This window comes from Hemicordylus capensis, chromosome 6 (assembly GCF_027244095.1).
Source record: "Hemicordylus capensis ecotype Gifberg chromosome 6, rHemCap1.1.pri, whole genome shotgun sequence".
In the NCBI taxonomy this organism is placed as follows: domain Eukaryota; kingdom Metazoa; phylum Chordata; class Lepidosauria; order Squamata; family Cordylidae; genus Hemicordylus; species Hemicordylus capensis.
Genome location: NC_069662.1, coordinates 115,645,576 through 115,668,157, shown reverse-complemented (window position 1 = coordinate 115,668,157; position 22,582 = coordinate 115,645,576). Strand labels below are relative to the sequence as shown.

General features: G+C 43.1%; 1 protein-coding gene across 7 annotated transcripts in view; it reads left to right on the top strand.

Moving 5' to 3' along the window:
- The window catches only part of CREB5 (cAMP responsive element binding protein 5), a 358,942-nt gene that overhangs the window by 63,183 nt on the left and 273,177 nt on the right, over positions 1–22,582 (top strand). For 5 of the 7 annotated variants that reach the window (XM_053262690.1, XM_053262689.1, XM_053262694.1 and 2 more), the window contains 4 exons: positions 1,643–1,765; positions 3,798–3,869; positions 4,131–4,196; positions 9,313–9,406. In XM_053262690.1, the coding sequence (XP_053118665.1) occupies positions 3,816–3,869; positions 4,131–4,196; positions 9,313–9,406 (214 nt within the window). In that variant the 5' untranslated portion in view covers positions 1,643–1,765; positions 3,798–3,815. Of the gene's footprint in view, positions 1–1,642; positions 1,766–3,797; positions 3,870–4,130; positions 4,197–9,309; positions 9,407–22,582 lie in introns of those variants that run through there. The other 2 variants (XM_053262691.1, XM_053262697.1) reach the window with 2 other exon arrangements.

Below are 22,582 nucleotides of genomic sequence, written 5' to 3'. Positions count from 1 at the left end.
AAACATTATAAAGAAACTAGTGGGCCTGGGTGCAGAGCATCTGCACCTCTAGTTGGGCTCAGCCGTTCCCCCACCCATGCTACCGCCTCCATCTCACCCTGGGGGGACAGAGCCAGGCCGTCCTGCTGCCTCCCTCCGCCTCGCTGTCCTCCTTGGGGTTCTGGAGCTTTGCCCACCACCTGTCCTTCTCCCGCCTCCCATAGCCCTCTTGCCGTCCTCCTCCTCAGGGCAGTGCCACAGCCTCCCTCCACCTCACCATCCTCCTCCTCAGAGTGGTAGAGCTTCACCCGCCACCCATTCTCCTCCCGCCGCCCATCGTCCTCTCACCCTCCTGCTCAGGGTGGCGAGGCGTCACCCACCACCAAACTGCCTCCTGGCGCCCACCGCCCCAACCGCCTCCTGGTGTGTGCTGCTCCCTTCCGCCCTTGCATGTATCAACCCCTCTGGGCCCACCACTGGTCGCAGCTGCAGCAGGGGCGGAGCTTGTCACATCCCCACACATCCCCTCTACAGGAATTACAGGAATTAATTATATAGATAGATGGGGGAGCATAATATGGATGGGTTGTGAAATGAAGATCTTAGATCCTACCTCCTAGGAGATATGTATTCTAGAGCAGGGTTTCTCAATGTGTGGGTCCCTAGATGTAATTGGACTTCAACTCCCATAATTCCCAACCAAAGGCCACTGGGGCTGGGGATTATGGGAGCTGAAGTCCAATAACATCTGGGGACCCACACGTTGAGAAACCCTGTTCTAGAGGACAAGGGTAACCAACCTGAGGCTTTTCAGGTATTGTTGGACTACAGTTCCCATAATCCCTGGCTACAATTTAATGCAACCAGGGATGATAGGAGTTATAGTTCAACCACTGGAGAGCTTCAGGTTGGTCATCCCTGCTATTGGGGCATCTGTGCCTTGTGGATATTGAGTGATATTGCCAAATCCAGAGGTGAAGCGAAGGGAGAATGGGCCTGTGTTCACCTAGTGAGCATGGGTGGTCTCCTTACTTGCTGCGGTACCTCCCCCATGGCAACGTGTGTGCACACCCCACCCCTCCATGCTCAGCTCCCCCCTCCAGCTGGTTGTGCTCCCAGCTGTTGCCCCTGCCATCATTGTTGCTGCTGTTGCCACCACCACCAGCTGCCTACACCTCCTGTCACCCAGCTCCCAGGCCTGACCTCCTTCCACTGGCGCACTGAGGGAGTGTGAATGCCCTTCTTTCAGGAGGATGGGCCAATGGCTGTAGGAGGTGCCTGGCATCAGTGTTGCAGCGGCAATAGGAGCCCAGGCCAGTCTGAGTGGGGGAGCTTGGCAGCTACTTGATGCTTAGCATCTCCCAGATGCAGGGTGGCTTGGGTTCTTGGAACCCATTTGCCCTATAGCTCCACCCATGGCCAAGTCTTACTTTGCATTTTATTCTGGCAGTGGGGATAGCAGAACTGACTCACCCATGCTTCATTCCCCCCACCCAGTTTTATATAACGTATGAGTTGGCTCTGATATTACCTCCAATATTAATATATTTTTCTTATTGGCAACTGATCAGGAATGTATTTAAAATAAGTTATTAATTTTCTAATCCAAGATGGTTGTTTGTAGAAAAAGAAGTGTTCTCATCATCAGTTTTCACTTTCTTAGGTCAATTCAGTTGAGCGATAAAGACCTGTGATAAAAGACTCTGCACTTGACATTTGCCACTTGGTCCAGAGCTGAAGCATGTAAGCAAGACAGTGTGGTATCATCTCCTGATAAATGTAAAATGTAAGTTTATCTCAGCCTTTCACTAATAGGATTTTTGTTTTTAACCTTTATGGAATGAAAGAAGACATTTCCTGAAATCCGCTCATCTGCTGATTAAGAAGTTACCCTTATGTGCTGATAGATATCTGTGTTAGAACTGATTTATAGAGTTCAGCCTATTTCAAAGGGAAACCGTCCTCCCTGGCTGTAGACACCTGGCAACATGGTGGCAACAGTTTTTCCTCCTGTTAACTCAGAAACGAGAGCAGCAAGAGTTCAATTGACTCTAATTCCTGCTTGCATCTCCTCCAGTTCTTTGTATAGATTTGTGACTCAGACTGACTCAGGGTACATATGAGTCTTCAGTATAATAAAACAACTGTATTGCCACACTATACTAAAAAAAATACAGCACATTTTATTTGTTAGAGTGCTGTAGCCCAAACTGCTTCTTGCCCAAAGCCTTCATTGGTTGCAAGTTAAGATATGAGGCTTGTTCATACAACCACTGGCAGGGTAGGAGAAGCAACTAACCTGGGTAGGACATCTGGGTGCCCTTCTGATTTTGGTCATGGACTTGCAACCATTAAGGTAGGAGGCAAGGGAAATGATTGTGTGCAAGGTAGCAGCTGGGTAGAATGTATGTGCCCCATCCCAGATTCCATCCCAGCCACATTCCATCCCAGGTTGGAGGAAAAGCTGTCCTACTCAGATGCTGCCTTGCATTCTCTCCACCTTAATGTTTGCAAGCACATGGCCCAAAATTGGGCACGTGCCTGGCTCTTCTACCAATTCTGGGCCCTTGTATTTATTTTATTTATTTTATTTCCCTCTCTTCCTCCAAGGAGTCCAGAGTGGTGTACTACATACTTAGGTTTCTCCTCACAACAACTCTGTGAAGTAGTTTAAGCTGAGAGAGAAGTGACTGGCCCAGAGTCACCCAGCTAGTTTTCATGGCTGAATGGGGATTTGAACTCGGGTCTCCCCAGTCCTAGACCAGCACTTTAGCTACTACACCACGCTGGCTCTCCTTTCTGGCAGTCATGTGAACAAGTCTGTTGTCTTTTAATTGCAGAACCCTGTAGTTTTCTCTTCTTCGTTTGATCAAATGTGTTGCTGCTACTGGTTGCCAATGGGTGGGAAAGCGTATACCAATGCTATCCTGCATTTTAGGTCTCTTGGCCTGCTCCTGCACCATAATTGTTTTGCAACAAATATACACTATTACTCATCCATTCCCCAGCATATGGGGGAAATGGGCTTCTTTAAAGAAAACCAAATTTCCCTTTCATTTTGTGAACCTTTAATTTAAAATTAAAATTAAAATTTGAACTCCCCTCTTCTCATGTGCTAAGGTTCTAGTTCATCTTTTCCCCACATTTTAAATAAACACAGAGAGGCCACAACACCTGGTTACCTGCAAGACATCCATTTTCTTCTCTTCAATATGTGGGGACAGGATATCACGCTGCTGGTTTGGGACCAAGCCTTGCAGGACTATTATGAAATGGATAACATGTGGATAGGGTATACTTGCTTGGTAATGTAGAAGGGGTCTCATGAAGCTTAAGAGGGGACTTCATCTTCTCCACAAAATGCTATGCATTTTTTAAACAGTATACTTAGGCTTATTTTCTTGATGCTTTTAATATCTATTGGTCAAGACAGGACTTTTCCTATCTATCTATCTATCTATCTATCTATCTATCTATCTATCTATCTATCTATCTAAAGGGATTATGTGTAAAATGCAAATTACAAGAAGAATCAAAGGTAAAAGAATGTCATTAATGATATTTCTGAACATTGGTGGTATTGTCTAATACTAACACTGTATTTTGTTGCATACTGGCCACAAGGATTTTTATTTATGGTAGCCCAATGATATCTTTTTTCTGAGTGCATAAATAATACACTCTAGGAAGGTTGATTTTAGCCATTGGGAGAGTGCAGAGTTTTCTGTTTGTTTGTTTTTCAGAGAACCTATCATTCCTATGTTTGCTGAAGTTATGGGTGACTATATTCCCTTTCCCCGTCTTCTTTTGACATATAGATTGATGAGGAATCAAAGATGAATTTGGAGCAGGAGAGGCCTTTTGTCTGCAGTGCCCCAGGCTGCTCACAGGTGAGTTGAGTTGGCAGGAATATGAACCAAGTCTAACTCTAGCCTGCAAAATACCTCCAGGTATAATAACATGAACCTGATAATGATACATAATTTTATTCTGGTATATTGTATCTGAGAATTATGGCTTGAATCCAAAGAACAGTGGCTGACATCCAGACTGTTACTCAATACTACAACTCAGGAGTTACTGTAGAGAACTACTTGATTTCAATAGGACTACTCAAGAGTAATTTAATCTGGATTTAATCTTGTTTACAGGAACAAACAGTGAAGATGACTTTGGCTGCAGTGAAAATGACACACTTTGGTCAGACTTTGGTCAGAGTAAGTCCCTGTTGAACACAGTGGGACTTTCTTCTGAGTAACATGCAAAGGATTGCATTGTTCATGCTGTTCTGGGAACTTCTTGTGCAAACTGGTGGAAGGCTTCTTGTGGTGCTGCGCCATAGGATGTGCACGGAACCTAGGTGGGGCAGTTCAAAGGCAGCAGCGGTCGGCGGGAGGGTGCACTTACCCCTCCCACCACTTTCCCCCATCTGACACCAGTTTTTTAAAAAAGCCCATCAGGGTGGCAGCGTACCTCCCTGCCGCCCCATTGCTCTCATCTTCCGGATATGACCAGAAGTCGCAGCCAGCACGGGCGCACACACGCCATGATGCATGCACCCAATTCTGTGCATATCCCTACTGAGCTACAGTGCATTAGAGGCTGCATTACTGGGTGAGAAACATGAGAAATAATGAATACTCAGGCTGGAGCACATAAATTGCAGCAAGCCATAAAAGGTTTTGAAAAAAACTTGTGCAGGAACCTGCACAATGGAAAACTCCCTTGGATTTGAAGTCATTTTTCTAAGGCAACACTCTTCCGCTAAGACAGATGTAGCATTCCTGTAAAGAGAAGAGTTTTTCCATGATCCAAGGCTATATTTCCCCCCCCACAAATAAAAATATAGCCTTGGATGTTTCATAACGTTTTGCACAAATATGGCCCTGTTTAGCTAAGTGTCATTGAGTCACAATGTGAGGTTTTTGACTCAAATTCTTACATTCAACACCAAACTAAAACCACAAGATGTATATTTTTAAAAGCATTTTGCTTTTTCCAGAAATATACATATGTGAGAAGGCTTTTCTTTTCAGGATGGATCTCATTACTTAGACTAGCAATATATTTTTTCTCCGCAGCTAGGATCCTAATGGCAGCCATAATGTATATTTCTATACAGTGGCCCATTATTTATTTGATTGATTGAATGATTGATTGATTTCTATACTGCACTTCAAAAAACGGCAAGTGCAACATTAAAAACACTAAAATCAATTAACTGTTAAAATAAAAAACTATTTTAAAAAACCATAAAACTATGATTAAAACAATTAAAACAGTTTTTAACACCCTGGAAAACCATGCCAAACCTTAATGGTTTAAAAACAGTTTAAAAACCCTGGAAAGCCAGGCCAAACAGGTAGGTCTTAAGGGCTCTCATGAAGGCCAATAATGAACTCAGATTATGGATTACTGCTGGGAGTGCATTCCACAGCCCAGGAGCAGCTAGAGAGAATGCCCGCCTCTGAGTCGCCACCAGATGTGTTGGTGGCAACTCAAGACAGACCTCCTCAGATGACCTTAATATATGGTGTGGATCGTACCGAAGAAGGCACTCTCTAAGATAACTCAGACCTAAGCTGTCCAGGGCTTTAAAGGTAATAACCAGCATTTTGTATTTTGCCCAGAAACATATTGGCAGCCAGTGAAGATGTTTCAAAACGGGCATAATATGGTCTCGCTGAGTTTCCCCCGAACCAGTTAGACTGCTGCATTTTTAATTAACGGAGGTTTCCGAACTACATTCAAAGGCAGCCCCATGTAGAGCGCATTGCAGTAGTCAAGCCTGGAGGTTACCAGCTGGCGCACCACTGTTTTGAGGTCATCCTCTTCAAGGAATGGCTGCAGCTGTCAAATCAGCCAAAGCTGATAGAAAGCACTCCTGGCCATAGACTCTCCCTGAGATACCAGGGTTAGTCCTGGGTCCAGGAGTGCTCCCAAGCTGCGTACCTGCTCCTTCTGAGAGAGTGCAACCCCACTCAGCACAGGAAGATCTAACTCATCCCTCAGATTCTGAGCCCCTACAATGAGCACCTCCGTCTTGCTTGGATTCAGTTTCAATTTGTTATCCCTCAACCAGCCCATTGCTGCCTGTAGGCAGACATTTAGGGAATGAATGCCATTTTCTGATGATGATGATGAAAAGGAGAATTAGCGTTGGGTGTCATCAGCATAATGATAACACCCAGCACCAAATCTCCTTGGTGACAGAATGGAGCCCTGAGAGACTCCATATAATGGCTCCTGTTTTGAGGAGCAACTGTCACCAAGCTCCACCATCTGGAATCTACTCAGGAGGTAGGAGTGGAAACACTGCAAAGCAGTGCCTCCTATCCCCAACTCCCCCAGGCAATCCAGAAGGATACAGTGGTTGATGGCATCGAAAGCCGCTGAGAGATCCAAAAGAACCAGCAGAGTCACATGCCCTCTATCGATGCCCTAGTAAAGGTCATCTATCAGACTGATCCATCAGACAACCAAGGCTGTCTCAACCTCATAGCCAGCTCTAAAGCCAGTTTGAAATGGGTCTAGATCAGGGCTGCTCAACTTCGGCCCTCCTGCAGATGTTGGCCTACAATTCCCATAATCCCTAGGTATTGGTCACTGTGACTGAGGATTATGGGAGTTGTAGTTCAAAAACACCTGGGGGGCCTAAGTTGAGCAGGCCTGGTCTAGATAATCAATTTCCTCCAAAAACTGCCTCCAGACAAGGCGGCACTCTCTCCTCCCTCAGTGATGCATTTATGATATTTACCAGGCCACCTCCAACAATCTCCCTGCTATACAGAAGCAGCCAAGTCAGGCAAGGATCCAGAGAACAAGTGGTAGGTTGCACCACCCCAAGTAGCTTGTCCACATCCTCAGGAGTCACAGACTGAAACTGATCCAACCTAATATTGCAAGAGGGATTTCTGGACACCTCCTTTATAGACCCTGCAGAAGTAGTGGAGTCCAAGTCGGCCTGAATACAGGAGATTTTGTCTGCAAAGAACCCATTAAAAGCATCACAGCAGAATGTTTCCAGAGACTGATTTAAGGCTGAAGGAGCAGAAATTAAACTTCTCACAACCAGGAATAGCTCTGCTGAATGCGAACCTGTGGATGCAATGAGCACAGACCAAAATTTTTTTTTTTTGCTGCACGCACCGCTACCGCATAAGCCTTCAAATGGGTCCTATGCTGCATCCTGTCAGATTTGAGCTGAGTTCTCCTCCACTTGCATTCCAGTAGCCTACCCAGCTGCTTCAGCCTTCACAACTCCTCAGTATACCAAAGCCATTTTAGAAGCAGGTTGAAGGGAGCTTAGGAGCAATAATGTCTACTGCCCTGTTGAGTTCCCTGTTCCAAGTTCCCACCAGGGCATCGACAGAATCACTGACCGCACCAACATCAAAACCCTCCAAGGCTTTTTGGAATCCTACTGAGTCCAGCCTTTTGGGATGGACCATCTTAATAGGTCCACCACCCCTGCAGGGGTGAATCGTGGCTGTGAAACCAACCTTAACCAGGTAGTGGTCCGTCCATGACAATGGGGAAACCACTGGATCCCCCACCCACAGAACACCCCCCTGATCCGAACAATAGACTAAATTGAGTGTATGCATTTAAATGTATGTACAGGCATTTCTTTTTACATTGTGATAGTCACTGAAGGTTTCATAGTATTATCACATTATCAAATTGCTCAGAAATTTTTATATTTTTACTTTTTAATCCAGCTGCTTAATAATCTTATAGCTACTGCCTTTTCTAAGGTTAGCAGCTTTATAGCCTTATAATATAGCTTCATAATATTAGAGTAGTAATTTTAAAGTAATATGTTTTTACTGTTTCATAATTTATTCTTGAATCATGCTCTATTGTTCCATCTTATACTTGGCTTGGACTGTAATAAAGATGTATGTATGTCTGCTGCACTTTACAAGCAATAATAATGTCAATGAATACCCTTAACCAAGCCCAGAAAGCCTTTAGAGACAGCATGGTATAGTGCTTAAAAGTGTTGAAGAAGGCTGGGGAGACCTAGATTTAAATCCTCAGTGAGCCGTGGAATTCACTAGACTTGTTCACACAATCCTAATCAGGGTAGGAGGAGTGTCCAGCAAAGGTAGGAGAGCCAGGTGTATTCCCAATCGGCAGTTGTATACACCCAAACAACAAGGTAGGAGGAGGGAAGAGTGATCATGTCGGAACTAGGAGCTGGATAGGACAGCATTTTCCCCACCCTCCATAGAATGCTGGGGAAAGAATCTGGGTAGGCTGCACCTGTCCTACCCAGCTTTCACCTCTGATACAATTACTCTCCCCTCCTCCTTCCTTGTTATTTGACTCTACATGACCACTGATTAGGGATGTGCATGAACAGCTCATGAAAGCACGGGCAGCGAATGATTATCTTAAAAAGCACGTCTTTACCTCCTCCACTGACACTCCACCATTTTCCTGGGCATGGTGCTCGCTCTACCAAAGGCAACATGTGGCTATAGCACTGTTCCCTCAAGCCTGTGCCCGGTGTCAGCGTACACATGGCCGCCATGCAGGCCGTGGGAACAAAATCAGGGAATAGTACCACAGCTGTATGTGGCCTTTGGTAGAGCAAGCGCCGTGCCCGGAAGAGTGGTGGGACAGCACTTTACCAGCTTTTTAAGGGAACCGCTCCCCACCCCACCGAACCTGTTCGGCTGTGGGCACCTGGGCTGGTTTGGTGCTTCCCAAAGGAGGTGCTGAACCAGTTCTTGCACATCGCTACCGCTGATTGGGAGCACACCTGGCTCTAATCATAAGAACCAGCCTATTGAGTAACTTCCAGCTAGCCTACTTCACAGGGTTGTTGTGAGGATAAAACATTTGGGGAGAACCATTTCAATTTGCTGAGTACCTTGGAGAAAGAGCAGGATCAAATGTGATGAATAGAAACATCTTACAAAATAGTAACAATAACGATCACTAGTTTGTTATATGTGCAGGTTATGATATGTGACTGTTTATGATATGTATCTTCAGAAATGAGTATGAATGGATTTCTGAATATGTATGTTCAGAAAAATATAGAGGAGAGCAATACAGACTGTGGGGGGGAAAACTGGGAAGGAGATGCTCTTTCATGTGCCTTTATTACCATCATTATAGAAAATATGTTCCCTTAAATAATGAATGAAGATTCCTTTTGCTTATACTTGCTCAAATCATTAGTTTCCACCCCTCCCTGCATTGTTTCCATGTCATCTTAATGGCTGGAACAATTTCCTTTTTTTAAAAAAAAAGTCATGTCCTTTGCCAGAAATGTATTTCAGAACTGAATCTTTCTTTTCTGTTGTGTTTGCCTGACAGCGTTTTCCAACAGAGGATCATCTGATGATTCACAGGCACAAACATGAAATGACTTTGAAGTTTCCTTCACTAAAAACAGATAACATGTTATCAGGTAAGAAGACAGGAGTAGGATGGGCAATCAGCTGCCAGTGTTGATGCTGGTAGGATTAATGTAGTTGTGCTCACTGGTTGCCCATTTGTGTATTGGGAATGAGGCTCTAACTCAATGCTTTGGAACATAGGAACATAGGAAGCTGCCATCTACTGAGTCAGACCATTGGCCTATCTAGCTCAGTATTGTCTTCACAGACTGGCAGCGGCTTCTCCAAGGTTGCAGGCAGAAATCTCTCTCAGCCCTATCTTGAAGAAGCCGGGGAGGGAACTTGAAACCTTCTGCTCTTTCCAGAGTGTCTCCATCCCCCGAGGGGAATATTTTACAGGGCTCACACTTCTAGTCTCCCATTCATATGCAACCAGGATGGATCCTGCTTAGCTAAGGGGACAAGTCATACTTGCTACCACAAGACCAGTTCTCCTCTCTGCAAGCAGAAAGTTCCAGGTTCTGTCCTGGGCATCTCCAGGGCCTTTCCCAGACAGCAGGCTTTACTATGGAATTAAGAGGGGTGAAATACTGCAAATTATGAGGCATATCCGATATTTTGAATTTGCCCAAAAACCCAATGCAAAAAGTGGAATTTTTTTACCCCAGACGGAAATCAGGCTAAGCTCCTGTGCCCAGCATTTGCCCAACATTCTCTGCCAAATATCAGAGATATCAAATGAGCAGAGAATGTTGGCCAAATGTTAGATGGAAGTCTTGGGAACCGAATATGGATTGGTTCAGATAATATGTCTGCTGGGTGCACACACTCCCTGGGAACCTGTGGTAGATCATGCAAACCCACCCATTGGTCCTTCTAGCTCAGTGTTATCTTCACTGACTGGCAGCAGCTCAGGGTTTCAAATGGATATTTCCTAGTCCTACCTGAATATGCTAGGAATTGCACTTGGTACTTTCTTCATGCAAAGCGGATGCTCTATCACTGAGCTGCTTCCCCCGAAGTATCAGCGCTGTCAGAACACCTTTAGAAAGATGTTCTTCTACAGATCAGCAGTCTTCTGAGGACATGAGTTGGCATCAGGGGAATGGATAGGGGAGGAGTCTGACTTCACAACAGCACATGAGAACATTCTGTGTAGTTATACAGAGACTTGTAAAACAAAAACAAAAAAAACTTAAGCAGCAGAGGGGAAAGCTTGGAACGAGAAGCAATAACAGTCCTTGAAACATTCTCTTCAACTGCAGACGGTATGTAATCTCATAGCCATGTTACTGTTTTTTAAAAATCATTAACACTCACAGAATAATTTACCAGAGTTCTGGACGAAGGCTGGAGAGGAATAACCATTTTCACAGACGGCCCTTCCAGAAGCAGATGTTCATCCCCTCTATTCTAATAGGCCCTGCTGTATTTTTTCCAATGGTACTACTACTTTCTTCTGGGTGTATATATTCTGTTTTTGCAATTGTCTGAAGTAGGACTAAGAAAAAGTCCTACTCCAGACAATCACAAAACAAGAGTATATAGAGTTCTGCATTTGTAAAAGAAATAAGCTGCTTCGAAGTTTGGGAAAATAGAAGTGAAGTGTATGTTACAGGATTAGCTGTTAGTAATTTGGATCAACATTCAACACTGTTTGGATCGCTCATCGTGTTTGGAGAATCACCTCCTCTGAGGGTGAGGGAAGGTCTGTAAGCCCAGTGCCAATATGCCACAGGTGAACACAGATCAGAAGGCGGAAATGTAATTGTGTGGGACGTATAATATCTTAATGAGTTTATCCCATAGGGCACCTGTTTTATGCAGTGCTTAATGAGGTTCTTTCCATTTATTTGAGCAACATAATAGCAAATACGTTTAGGTTGACAGGAACTAAGTTGAATGAGAGCCACCCCAGCTGGTAGATGCAGAAGAGGAAGATAGAAAGGCACTTCTAGTACTAGAGTCAGCATGGTGTAGTGGTTAGACCAGGCCTGCTCAATTTAGCAACCCCCAGTTGTTTCTGGATTACAACTCCAATAATCCCCTGCCATAGTGGCCAATAGCCAGGGATTATGGGAGTGGTAGACCAACATCTGCAGGAGGGCCCAAGTTGAGCAGCCCTGGGTTAGAGTGAACCATGAAGAGATGGGTTCAGCTCCTTACCCAGCTCTGAAGATCATCAGTTGACTTTTCAACCAGGGAACTTTCCACTTCTTTCAGTCTACATCACAAAGTTATTGTAATGATAAATGTAGACCACTGAATTCCTTGTAAAAAGGGTGAGATAAAAATGTAATAATATGATGATGATTACTTATGACCTGCCAGAATTACTTACCATAGAAGCCAAAATATCACAATTTTTAAATCTGACAAAAGTTTCAAAGCCATTTTTTAATTCTGAAATTTCAAACTTGACAATTTCAGAATAAACATTTGACTTTTTGAAGTTCAAATATTTTCACATTTTGCTTTTGATGTTTGACATTGATTTAAAGGAATTAAAAATTCCCTCTACATGGGCTGATGCATTTTAAGCCTATAATGCTTACAGTATTAGTGATGCTGCATTTAATTTGCTGAATTGAAAACATTTACACCTTGCTTTCTTTTAAAATCAAACATAATTAGGAATGTTGAAAAACAATTAATTAGGAGAAGATTAATTTGGCCTTTTTTATTGTGCTAAACATACCTTGGCCAGGAGAATTGACTTAAGGGTATTCCCCCCCCCCCACCCCCAAATTTAATTTAGCTCCAGGTGCTGTTCTACTCTTGATGAATAGTCATGAAACAAGCCATGATGAATGATCAGTAAGCTTAGCCTGCAGTATTGGATAAGACTCAAAACCAGGACAGTTTGGATTTTGGATGAGAAATGGTGAACCAGTTTGAATTTTTGTCCACTGTCTTGCATCAGCATTATATATTTAATGAAGAAAACAAATTGCCCTCCATGGGCCCCCCTTGGACCTGGGTGAGATCAAGAGAGTCGCTTTGCCATCATCACAAAAGGAAAGCTATGGGCACAGAATTGCCCATAGGTCAAAAAATGACCTAGTCCCCAACAAGCTGAATACGTATTGCTAAGATACCTCTGTGTACAGTCCTAATAAATGTTTCCAGAGAGTACTCTAATCACGGAATGAATGCCAACTTTAGTGCTCCAGAGCAGACATTCCTGTAGCAGTATATTTAGGGAAGAAACTAGTTTGCCACCAGCCTGATCTGGTTTAACAGTAGGTTCATCACCCTGTAATTTAGCATGTATTTGTTTGTGGAACAACGTTCTCCCTCCCCTCCTCCCTCCCTCTTATCTCTTCTGCCAGAGATAAACTGAATGGGCAGCGGGGGGGACGGGGACGGACTGTTTCATCCCTCAGCTAGCCCCTCAGGAAATCTAAATTCCTTTAAGCTAGAGAGTTTGTTCTAAGATTTCATAATGAGCTATAGAAATGATAAGAGAGGGAGAGGCATTCCCCTTTAGACATTCATGTCCCTCTCCCTCTTTTTTCCCCTTCCTTCTTTTTGGCAACATTGTATCATGTCACCTTCATCTGCAAAAAATTGCAGCCACACCGGTGCCTTTTAGCAAATCTAGGTGCGGTATTCTTAAACTTTTCTAGGAATTAAATCCCCTCCAATTTTTTCCCCATACATCAGATACATTCTTACCAAAGTGCCTGCCCCTCCCAACTTCTCATAGTACGGGTTGAATTAAGATCAGCTACTTTCAGTCTTCTAAGAAAGCAATACAATGTAATTTCAAATATGATACAGAAAATGCAAGCAAAGTTCTCCCTCTTTACATGGTCAACAGTCACATTCTTTCTTCCACAATAATTTGGGGTTCCTTCTATATCATAATGGAGCTGCACCATCCCTTTTGCAAATCCTCATAGCCAGCGTGTTGTAGTGGTTAGAGTGCTGGACTAGGACCGGGGAGACCCGAGTTCAAATCCCCATTCAGCCATGATACTAGCTGGGTGACTCTGGGCCAGTCACTTCTCTCTCAGCCTAACCTACTTCACAGGGTTGTTGTGAAAGAGAAACTCAAGTATGTAGTACACCACTCTGGGCTCCTTGAGGAAGAGCAGAATATAAATGTAGTAGTAGTAGTAGTAGTAGTAGTAATAATAATAGAGGATGCCACTGTTGCTGAACTGTTTCAAAATCAATACCAGGCAACCGCCCCTTTGCCTTCACCTCAAAAACCCAAATGCCATTTAACAGAAAAGCAACAAGAACTAAAGCAAAAAATAACTGAGCACATGAACCAAACAACCACCAGGGTTCGACTTCCAGCTCTAAAAACAGTTGCCAAAAAACAACTTGCTCAGGCATTAAAAGATGTCAATGCTGCACTTGCAGAAATAACAACCAATAATTTGCAAGAAACAAACCAACTAATGTACAGTGCAGCAACAATAACAACACAAGAGCTCGGATATAAGATCAGTGGACCTCTAAAAAAAGAAAGCAGTACATCACCTAAATGGAAGATTAGATTAGAAAATAAAATCTTCAGGCTTAGATCAGATGCTAGTAGATTGAAAGATATGAAAGACAAGAAGCTGAAGAATGAAAACACCAAACAGTATCTGATCCAAAAATACCACCTAAATTCAAGGAAAATTAGAGAAGTCCTGGAAATAATAAAACAGCAAATAACAGCAGTGTCAAAGAAGATTAGCAGATATGAAGCCAGAACTACACAACACAGGCAGAATCTCCAATTCCAGTCGAATCAGAGACGTTTCTACCAAAGTATAGAAGGAGAAACTGCAAGAAACGTAGAAACACCAAATAAAGAAGAAACAGTGCAATTCTGGGGGAAATTATGGGACAATCCAATAGATTATAATAAAAAAGCAGGCTGGATGAAAGAGGTCAAAAATGTAAACAACAAATGCAAGATCTAATAATAACACCAGAATTAATAAGTGAAAGAGCAAAGAAAATTAAAAATTGGACAGCGCCAGGCGACGATGAACTGCATGGCTTTTGAATTAAACACCTAACAAGCCTTCATAAACAACTATGAAAAGAGTTCAATCACATTTTGCAAGGCGGTGATATTGAACAATGGCTAACAACTGGGAAAACTCATCTCATCATGAAAGACCCAGCAAAAGGTGCAGTTCCAAGTAATTATAGACCAATCACCTGCCTGCCAACCATGTTCAAATTATTAACTGGAATAATAGATGAAGTCATGCAACACTTATTAACTAACAAACAGCTTCCAGTTGAACAGAAAGGAAATTGCCCAAACACCAGAGGCACAAAAGACCAGCTGCTGATTGACAAAATGATTTTAGAAAATTGCAAGAGAAGAAAAACCAATCTAAGTGTTGCATGGATTGACTACAAGAAAGCCTTTGATTCATTGCCTCACACATGGATACTAAAATGTTTAGAAACAACTGGTGTCAGCAAAAACATTCAGATATTTATTAAAAAAAAACAATGAGCATGTGGAGTACACAGTTAACAATCAATGGCGAGACACTTGGACAGGTTAGCATTAGAAGAGGTATTTTCCAAGGGGACTCACTATCCCCTCTGTTGTTTGTAATCGCCATGACCCCACTTTCACAAATACTAAACGAAACAGGCCTCGGATACCAAACATCTAAAACATCAAGTCAAATCAACCATCTGCTGTACATGGACAATTTGAAGTTGTATGGAAAGTCCCAGTCAGATATCGAATCACTGCTAAACACTGTCCATATATTCAGTAGCAATATAGCAATGGAGTTTGAACTAGACAAGTGTGCTGCATTAATAATGAACAGAGGGAAAATAAGAAAAACAGAAAGAATAGAACTGCCCAATGGAAGCAAGATCAAGAACCTGGAAGAGAAAGAATCTTACAAATACTTGGGCATTCTCCAGGCTGATAAGATCGCACACACTGAAGTTAAAAGAAAAATTGGAAGTGAATACATCAGGAGAGTTAGAAAAATCCTCAAGTCCAAACTCAATGGTGGGAACACCATACAAGCCATAAACACCTGGGCTATACCTGTTATCAGATACACTGCAGGAATAATAGTCTGGACCCAGGCAGAGCTAGAGACGCTAGATCGTAAGACCAGGAAAATAATGACCATCAATCATGCTCTGCACCCCCTCAGTGATGTCGATAGGCTATACCTCCCTCGCAGCTCAGGTGGAACAGGAATGCTCCAAGTCCATCAAACAGTAGAGGGGGAGAAAAGAGGCCTTGAAGAATATATCAAGGACAGTGAAGAAGATGCACTTAAAATGGTCAATAACGCAAAACTATTCAACACCAATGAAACAAAGCAGGCCTACAAGAAAGAACAAGTCAAGAACTGAGCAGAAAAATGGAAAAATAAGCCCCTGCATGGTCAATATTTGCACAATATAAGTGGAAAATCAGACATCACCAAGACCTGGCAATGGCTTAAGAATGGTTGCTTGAAGAAAGAAACAGAGGGTTTAATACTGGCTGCGCAAGAACAGGCACTAAGAACAAATGCAATAAGAGCAAAAGTCGAAAAATCCACAACAAACAGCAAGTGCTGCCTTTGTAAAGAAGCAGATGAAACAGTGGACCACCTAATCAGCTGTTGTAAAAAGATTGCACAGACTGACTACAAACAAAGGCATGACAAAGTAGCAGGTATGATACACTGGAACATCTACAAAAAATACAAGCTACCTGTAGCCAAACATTGGTGGGACCATAAAATTGAAAAAGTTGGAAGAAAATGAAGATGTAAAAATATTATGGGACTTCCAACTACAAACAGACAAACATCTGCCACACAATACACCAGATATAACTGTAGTTGAGAAGAAAGAAAAACAAGTCAAAATAATCGACATAGCAATACCAGGGGATAGCAGAATAGAAGAAAAAGAAATAGAAAAAATCACCAAATACAAAGATCTACAAATTGAAATTGAAAGGCTGTGGCAGAAAAAGACCAAAATAATCCCAGTGGTCATTGGCGCCCTGGGTGCAGTCCCAAAAGACCTTGAAGAGCACCTCCACACCATAGGGGCCACAGAAATCACCATCAGCCAATTACAAAAAGCAGCTTTACTGGGAACAGCCTATATCTTGCGACGATATCTATAATAACCAACAGTATTGATGATAAAATTCAGCCATCCCAGGTCCTTGGGAAGGACTCGATGTCTGGATAAAACAAACCAGTCAATAACACCTGTCTGACTGTGTAAACAAGAAATAAATAAATAATATTAATAATATTGTGTTATAATAATATTCCACCATAGAAAGGGTGGAAACCTCAAGGTGATGGGAGCCAAACTATATATGGTACTCATTTGTGTGTAGTTGCTCCTGATTCCACCCCCCTGCCCCACAATTTGACATTAGTTAATGTCACAGAGGCTGCAACTAATAGCAGACAACATGCACAGGGGAAAGGAATTCTTAAGATACAGGTGCATGTATCTTTTCCCATGCAAGGCAAAAAGCAGCTGTTGTTTTGTGTGTTTAGCAGCAAAATGGCATGATGGGAATGGCTTACGAACCCCCTCCTCACTGCATTGACTTTCTGATGTAGTTTGCATCTTAATCCCTATGAAGACAGGGCCTTTAACATGACCATCTATAAGTGGATTGGATGGTTAAAGATATTCTACCTTAGTAGCAACAGATGATCAGAACCTCTGTTTGGGTCAGCAAGCCCAGCACAGACACATGAGTAAGCCAGGTGAGGCCTCCATTGCTGAAGTGGAGAGCTGGAAACATAGAAAGCCCTCTAAAGGTGGAGAAAGTCTTCCCAGCATGCTTTGAGCTGCCAGTAAACTGACAAGCCTCATTACATCAGCAACTGTCCTCTGGTTGGCCATGAAGGAGAGGAGGCGGGTTCGGTCCTGCTGAAGCAAATGCAAGCATAGAATAATAGTGTGTTCCGCAGAGTGGCACATTCATGGATGGCGATTCCTGTAGCCATAGCTTATTGTTTCTAAGCCTGCTAGTTCCCAGTAGCTGCTAGGAAAAGTAAATGGATTCACATAACCAAAAAAGCAAGGTAGGGGTGCTCTTTTCTTTCTATCTGAGTTAAGAGCCAGGTACAAAAGTTGGTCTACCTTGTTTTGACCAACCTAGCCTCCTATCTTGATGTTGATGGTCATGTGAACAGGCCTCTTACGGTGTATGAGTGTACAGATGTCTGTACGCTCTTACATGGTTTTGTGTGAATGTGTTCATTTTAAAATGCATTTCTTCTAAAATGTACCTTGAATGCGTGGTACAGATTGGATGTGTACTGCTGTAACTGTGTTCAGCATAATGTGAATGTGTACACTGTACATTTGCTGTGTGAATGTTGAACGTAATGTCTGAATAGGGCTTTGGAGAGCTGCATATTGTCAAGCAAACAATTTGACTGAACTTCACGTGTAATTTGGCCTCAAGTGAGAAGTTCTTGAAAGCTTTCCCACTAGTTGGGATTGCTAGTCATGGGGAGTCAATTTATAGTAGCGTCTCAGTTAGATGGTCATTGTGCTCTGCCCTCATATATTCTAGGAAGTGGGGGGAGTGTTGATGCAGATTGCACTTTGAGCAAAGTCCATTCATATAACTGGTTAACACGATAAAACTGGTACCTGATAATGAAGTTGTTCACACAACGAACCAAAGGGGAGAGGTTGGGGGAAGGCAGGATACTACCTACTTTCCCCCCACATGACCAATGCCTCTTTGGGCTCTGCCCCCTGCAAGCACAGAACACTCTTCATGCACAGTGTGCAACGCTGTTGATGAGTTTTCACACAATGTGACTTTGTAATGATGTGAATTAGTCAAAATGGTTCCTGCTGAAACCATAATATGCACCCACGCTTATGCTTGGTGCAGATGTATACCTCCAATTGGCCTTGTCCTTGACTGAAGACAAGACTCTGCTTTCCAAAATTATGATTGTAAGCAATAAGCAATGATAAAGTTCATTCCAGTTAAAGTTGGATTTTATTTATGCTTTTAATCAACCGTGTTGTAAGGCAACCCTACCATATCTGAATTAGTCCCTTCATGCTATATCGTCAGTACTTCTGTTTGTGGTCTCTTTTTCCCTTCATGTTTTCTGGGACACTCAAGCAAAAACTCCAACTGCCTGGCACACAGGTTGTCTAATACACTTGAGTAACGATGTGACAAGTCAGTGAAAATAAAAACTTTGTCAAAATAAAAAAGGAAAAGAAAGTGAGAGAGATTTGAGCCCCTCTGTGGTGTGATAGGCAGCCTTTGTTTCAGCACTCTTATTCCTCAGATTTTGTTATCATTGCATGAAAGTAAAACACGGCTCATATATAACTTCAGTGGAGCTCTCCAGCTGAACAAGCCAAATTCCTGTTATTAAATGTACAGCAGACTAAACAGTTTGGTTAAATATCAGGCATCAAATTACACCCTTTGGATCTCTGCTTGTCACATATCTGCACTGCAGATTAATCACATTTGTTATGGTTTCGTTTGAAAGGCTTTGAATCTTTTAAAATAAAAATTCTGTTTTCTATGGCTGGTCTCCTGTGCCAGTTGTTGTTGCTAACCAATATCATCCTTAATTCTTTTTTTTTAAATGTGGCCTGACAAATAACATTTAAAAATCTATCTTCTGGTTTAACAATTCTGGTGTGTAATTGAAATAGTACAGTACATTTCCTCCACAGTGTGCTTTCCAAGGCTACTGTTGAAAGCAGTTCATTCAGTTTTTTAAGAATGAGATTTTTGCAAGTCAAATCACATCTTGAAAAATGTTACCTGTTGTTGAGTTTACTCGTTTTACATATTCTATCTTTAGAAACAGTTAGGGAAGTGTCCAAATGAAAGGCTTGGAGACCACTCAACCAGTTGCAGACTGGCAAGGTCTTTTTGGAAAGCCTTTGACGCAAATCAGGGCTGCGGAACTCTGGCCCTTCTGCAGATATTGGACTGCAACTCCCATAATTCAGGACTACTAGCCTCTGTGGCTGGGGATGATGGGAGCTGTAGTTCAAAAACAGCTGGAGGGCTGAAGTTGTGCAGCCTTAGCTTAGAGCCATACTCGTTACTATTTTTCAAGCAGAGGCTACAAAAAGCCCTTAATGTGAGAGCCATGCCCAACCATGCTGTCCTCTTCACAATGCCAAGCTCTTTTCAGCATTTTGAGGTGGGGGGACTTTAAGAGAAACAGCACCCTCTTGAGTGCTAGCACCATCTTGCAAGGTGTGCACAGAGCACTGGGAAGTATAGTCCTTCCCCATGCTTTCCCTGTAGAGCTAAATGGAGAAAGCACTAAGAAGGACTTAGTGGACTTAGAAGGACAAATGAATACAGCATTTGTTCCTGCAGACAAATGCTATAAGTGCGTAAGAGAGTTTCTGCATAATGGAGGTGGGCCTTTCGAGCGCATTCTCAGGGACACTTTCCACGGGTATGGTGTCCCCATTTTTTATAAAATCTGAACACAGCTCTAGTCTTCAGTATATCAAGTTTAGATTATGATTCATTGAAGAAGAGGAATCCTTTTCCATTTTCTTTCATATAAATTGCCTCTGTCCTGTCTAAGTGTAAATCTCACAAATAAAACATATCTTTCACAGCGTTGCTTGTAGCAATTAGGGATGTGCGAAACGTTTCGGGTACAGAACGATCTGTACCGAAACAGACAATTTTGGGTGATTCGGATCTGAACCGAATCACCCTTCTAGCCCTCCAAAATTCTTTGGAGCCGAAACAAATCACCCCTGTTTCGGCTCCGAAATATCTGTTGTTTTGGCCCTCCATTTTGTGGCCAATAGATGCCTTCTTCTTCCCCTTCCATTTTGAGCAATGATATCTATTTGAATTTCCCGCCTTTTTGCCTCCCATTGACTTCAATGCAAAAAGGTCTGCTGTGACGTCTACTCGAATTTCAGGTCCCAGGGGCAAAATAGTGGGGTGGGGTGGTAGTGCCTAATGGGTGGAGGCTACCACCCCAATTGCAGAGGGATTGGGCAGAGGGCTGATTTTTTGTGAATATTTGAAGTTTTAGTGTCTTTGTGGCATATTTGGGGCATAACGTGGGATCAGGGGCAGAAGAGTGGGATAGCTCTTAATGGGTAGAGCCTACCACCCCAATTGCAGAGGGATTGGGCGAAGGGCTGGTTTTTGGTGAATTGTTGAAATTTACATGTCTTTAAGGTTTTTCCTCATAAGGTGTAATGGAGGTTTCAGCAGCCCCATAACTGCATTTGTGGGGTGCTGGGGTGGCCCAGAGCGAGTGGTGGTGTATTGCACATAGGGTGCCAACCACCCCCATGGGTTGCTAACCCATGGCGTACAAGGTTCTGTTGTTTCTGAGGTGTTCTGAGTGTGGATTCTATGATAGCAAATGAGATTTTCAATGAGACACCATGAATCCACTCTCATTTGCTATCATAGAATCTACACTCAGAACACCTCAGAAACAACAGAACCCTGTACGCCATGGGTTAGCAACCCATGGGGGTGGTTGGCACCCTATGTGCACTACACCACCACTTGCTCTGGGCCACACCAGCACCACCCAAGTGCACTTATGGGGCTGCTGAAAGCTCCATTATACCTTATGAGGAAAAACCTTAAAGACACATAAACTTCAACAATTCACCAAAAATCAGCCCTCTGCCCAAATCCTTTGAAAAAATTCAGGTAGCTTCCTTGCCCCTACCTTGCACTATCACCAACCACACACTGCTCTAGGCCACCCCTTTCCCCCTGACGTGAAGCGAAACACCCTACATTATACCTAATGGGGGAAAACCTTAAAGACGCGTAAACTTCAAAAATTCACCAAACATCAGCCCTTTGCCCAATCACTCTGCAATTGGGGTGGTAGCCTCCACCCATTAGGCACTACCACTCCACCTTACTCTTTTGGCTCAGATCCCACGTTATGCCCCCAATCTGTCCCAAAGACATTAAAACTTCAAAAATTCACCAAAAATCAGCCCTCTGCCCAATCCCTCTGCAATTTGGGTGGTAGCTTCCACCCATTAGGCACTACCACCCCACCCCACTATTTTGGCCCCAGGACTCGTTTTTTAAATCTGAATCAATTCGGATTTGGATTAATTCAGATCCGAATCGAATCGGGGGTGATTTGGAAGGGCCAGATTCGGATCCAAAACGAATTGGGGGTGTTTCGATTCAGATCCAAATCGAAACACCGAAAATCCAAATTGCACACCCCTAGTAGCAATGCATTTAGTTTTTTATACTCGTGTACAAAATATTGTTAGTTGAATAAGGTTGCCAATAAATAAATAAGGTTGTCAATCGTTGAGGAGGGGGGAGAATTCTGACATCTGGATGGGCCCTCAAAGCAGTCTAGATCAAGGATTCTCAACATTGTGTCCCCCTGATGTTATTGGACTTCAACTCCCACAATCCCCAGCCCCAGTGACCTTTTGGTTGGGAATTATGGGAATAAAAGTCCAATAACATCTGGGGACCCAACGCTGAGAATCCCTGGTCTAGATGGTCAAGAAAGACAGCGTCTAAAAATTCCCTGGATTCCACAAGCTGGGTGTCACTCCTCAAAAGGCCTTGGCCCATGCCCTGACCAACTGAACAGTGAACAGCAACAAGATATAGAGAAAGCCTCAGATGACTAGTGTGCTGGACGTGGAGGCTCATTTGGGAGAAGGCGGTTCTTCAAATATCCTGAATCAAACTGTGTAGGGCTTTAAAGGTAATAACCATCACCAGGCGCGTAACAAGGCTGGAGTGGGCCCAGAGACAAAATTTTAAAATGGGCCCCTTGCTGATACACACACACTTCACAATATATAGTCATGTGACTTGCTTCATGTGACTTGCCTCTGCGGGGCCCCTCAAGGCGTGGGGGGCCCCAGGCAGCCGCCTCCCTTTGCCTAATAGTAGTTACGCCCCTGACCAGCACCTGAAATTGTGCCTAGAAATGAACTGGTGCTAGTTTAGATCAACATCATCCACATGTGATATTGGGCTCCTAGAGATCACAGAACTATCCATTCTATAACTTTGTTCCAACCAAGAAGCAGACAGTAACTTTTTTGCTGAGCATTCAAGAAAATGAGACAAGATACAGAATCCAGATCAAATATCATGTGGTTAAAGAATTAAATATGTAGGGAATATATGAATTCTTTTTTCCTGCTCTCTCTGTCGTTGTTGTCATCAGTGCACATGCGTGCGTGCACACACACAGAGAGATGAAAGACAAGCCTAACCTGGCTTCTTCTTCTGTTTT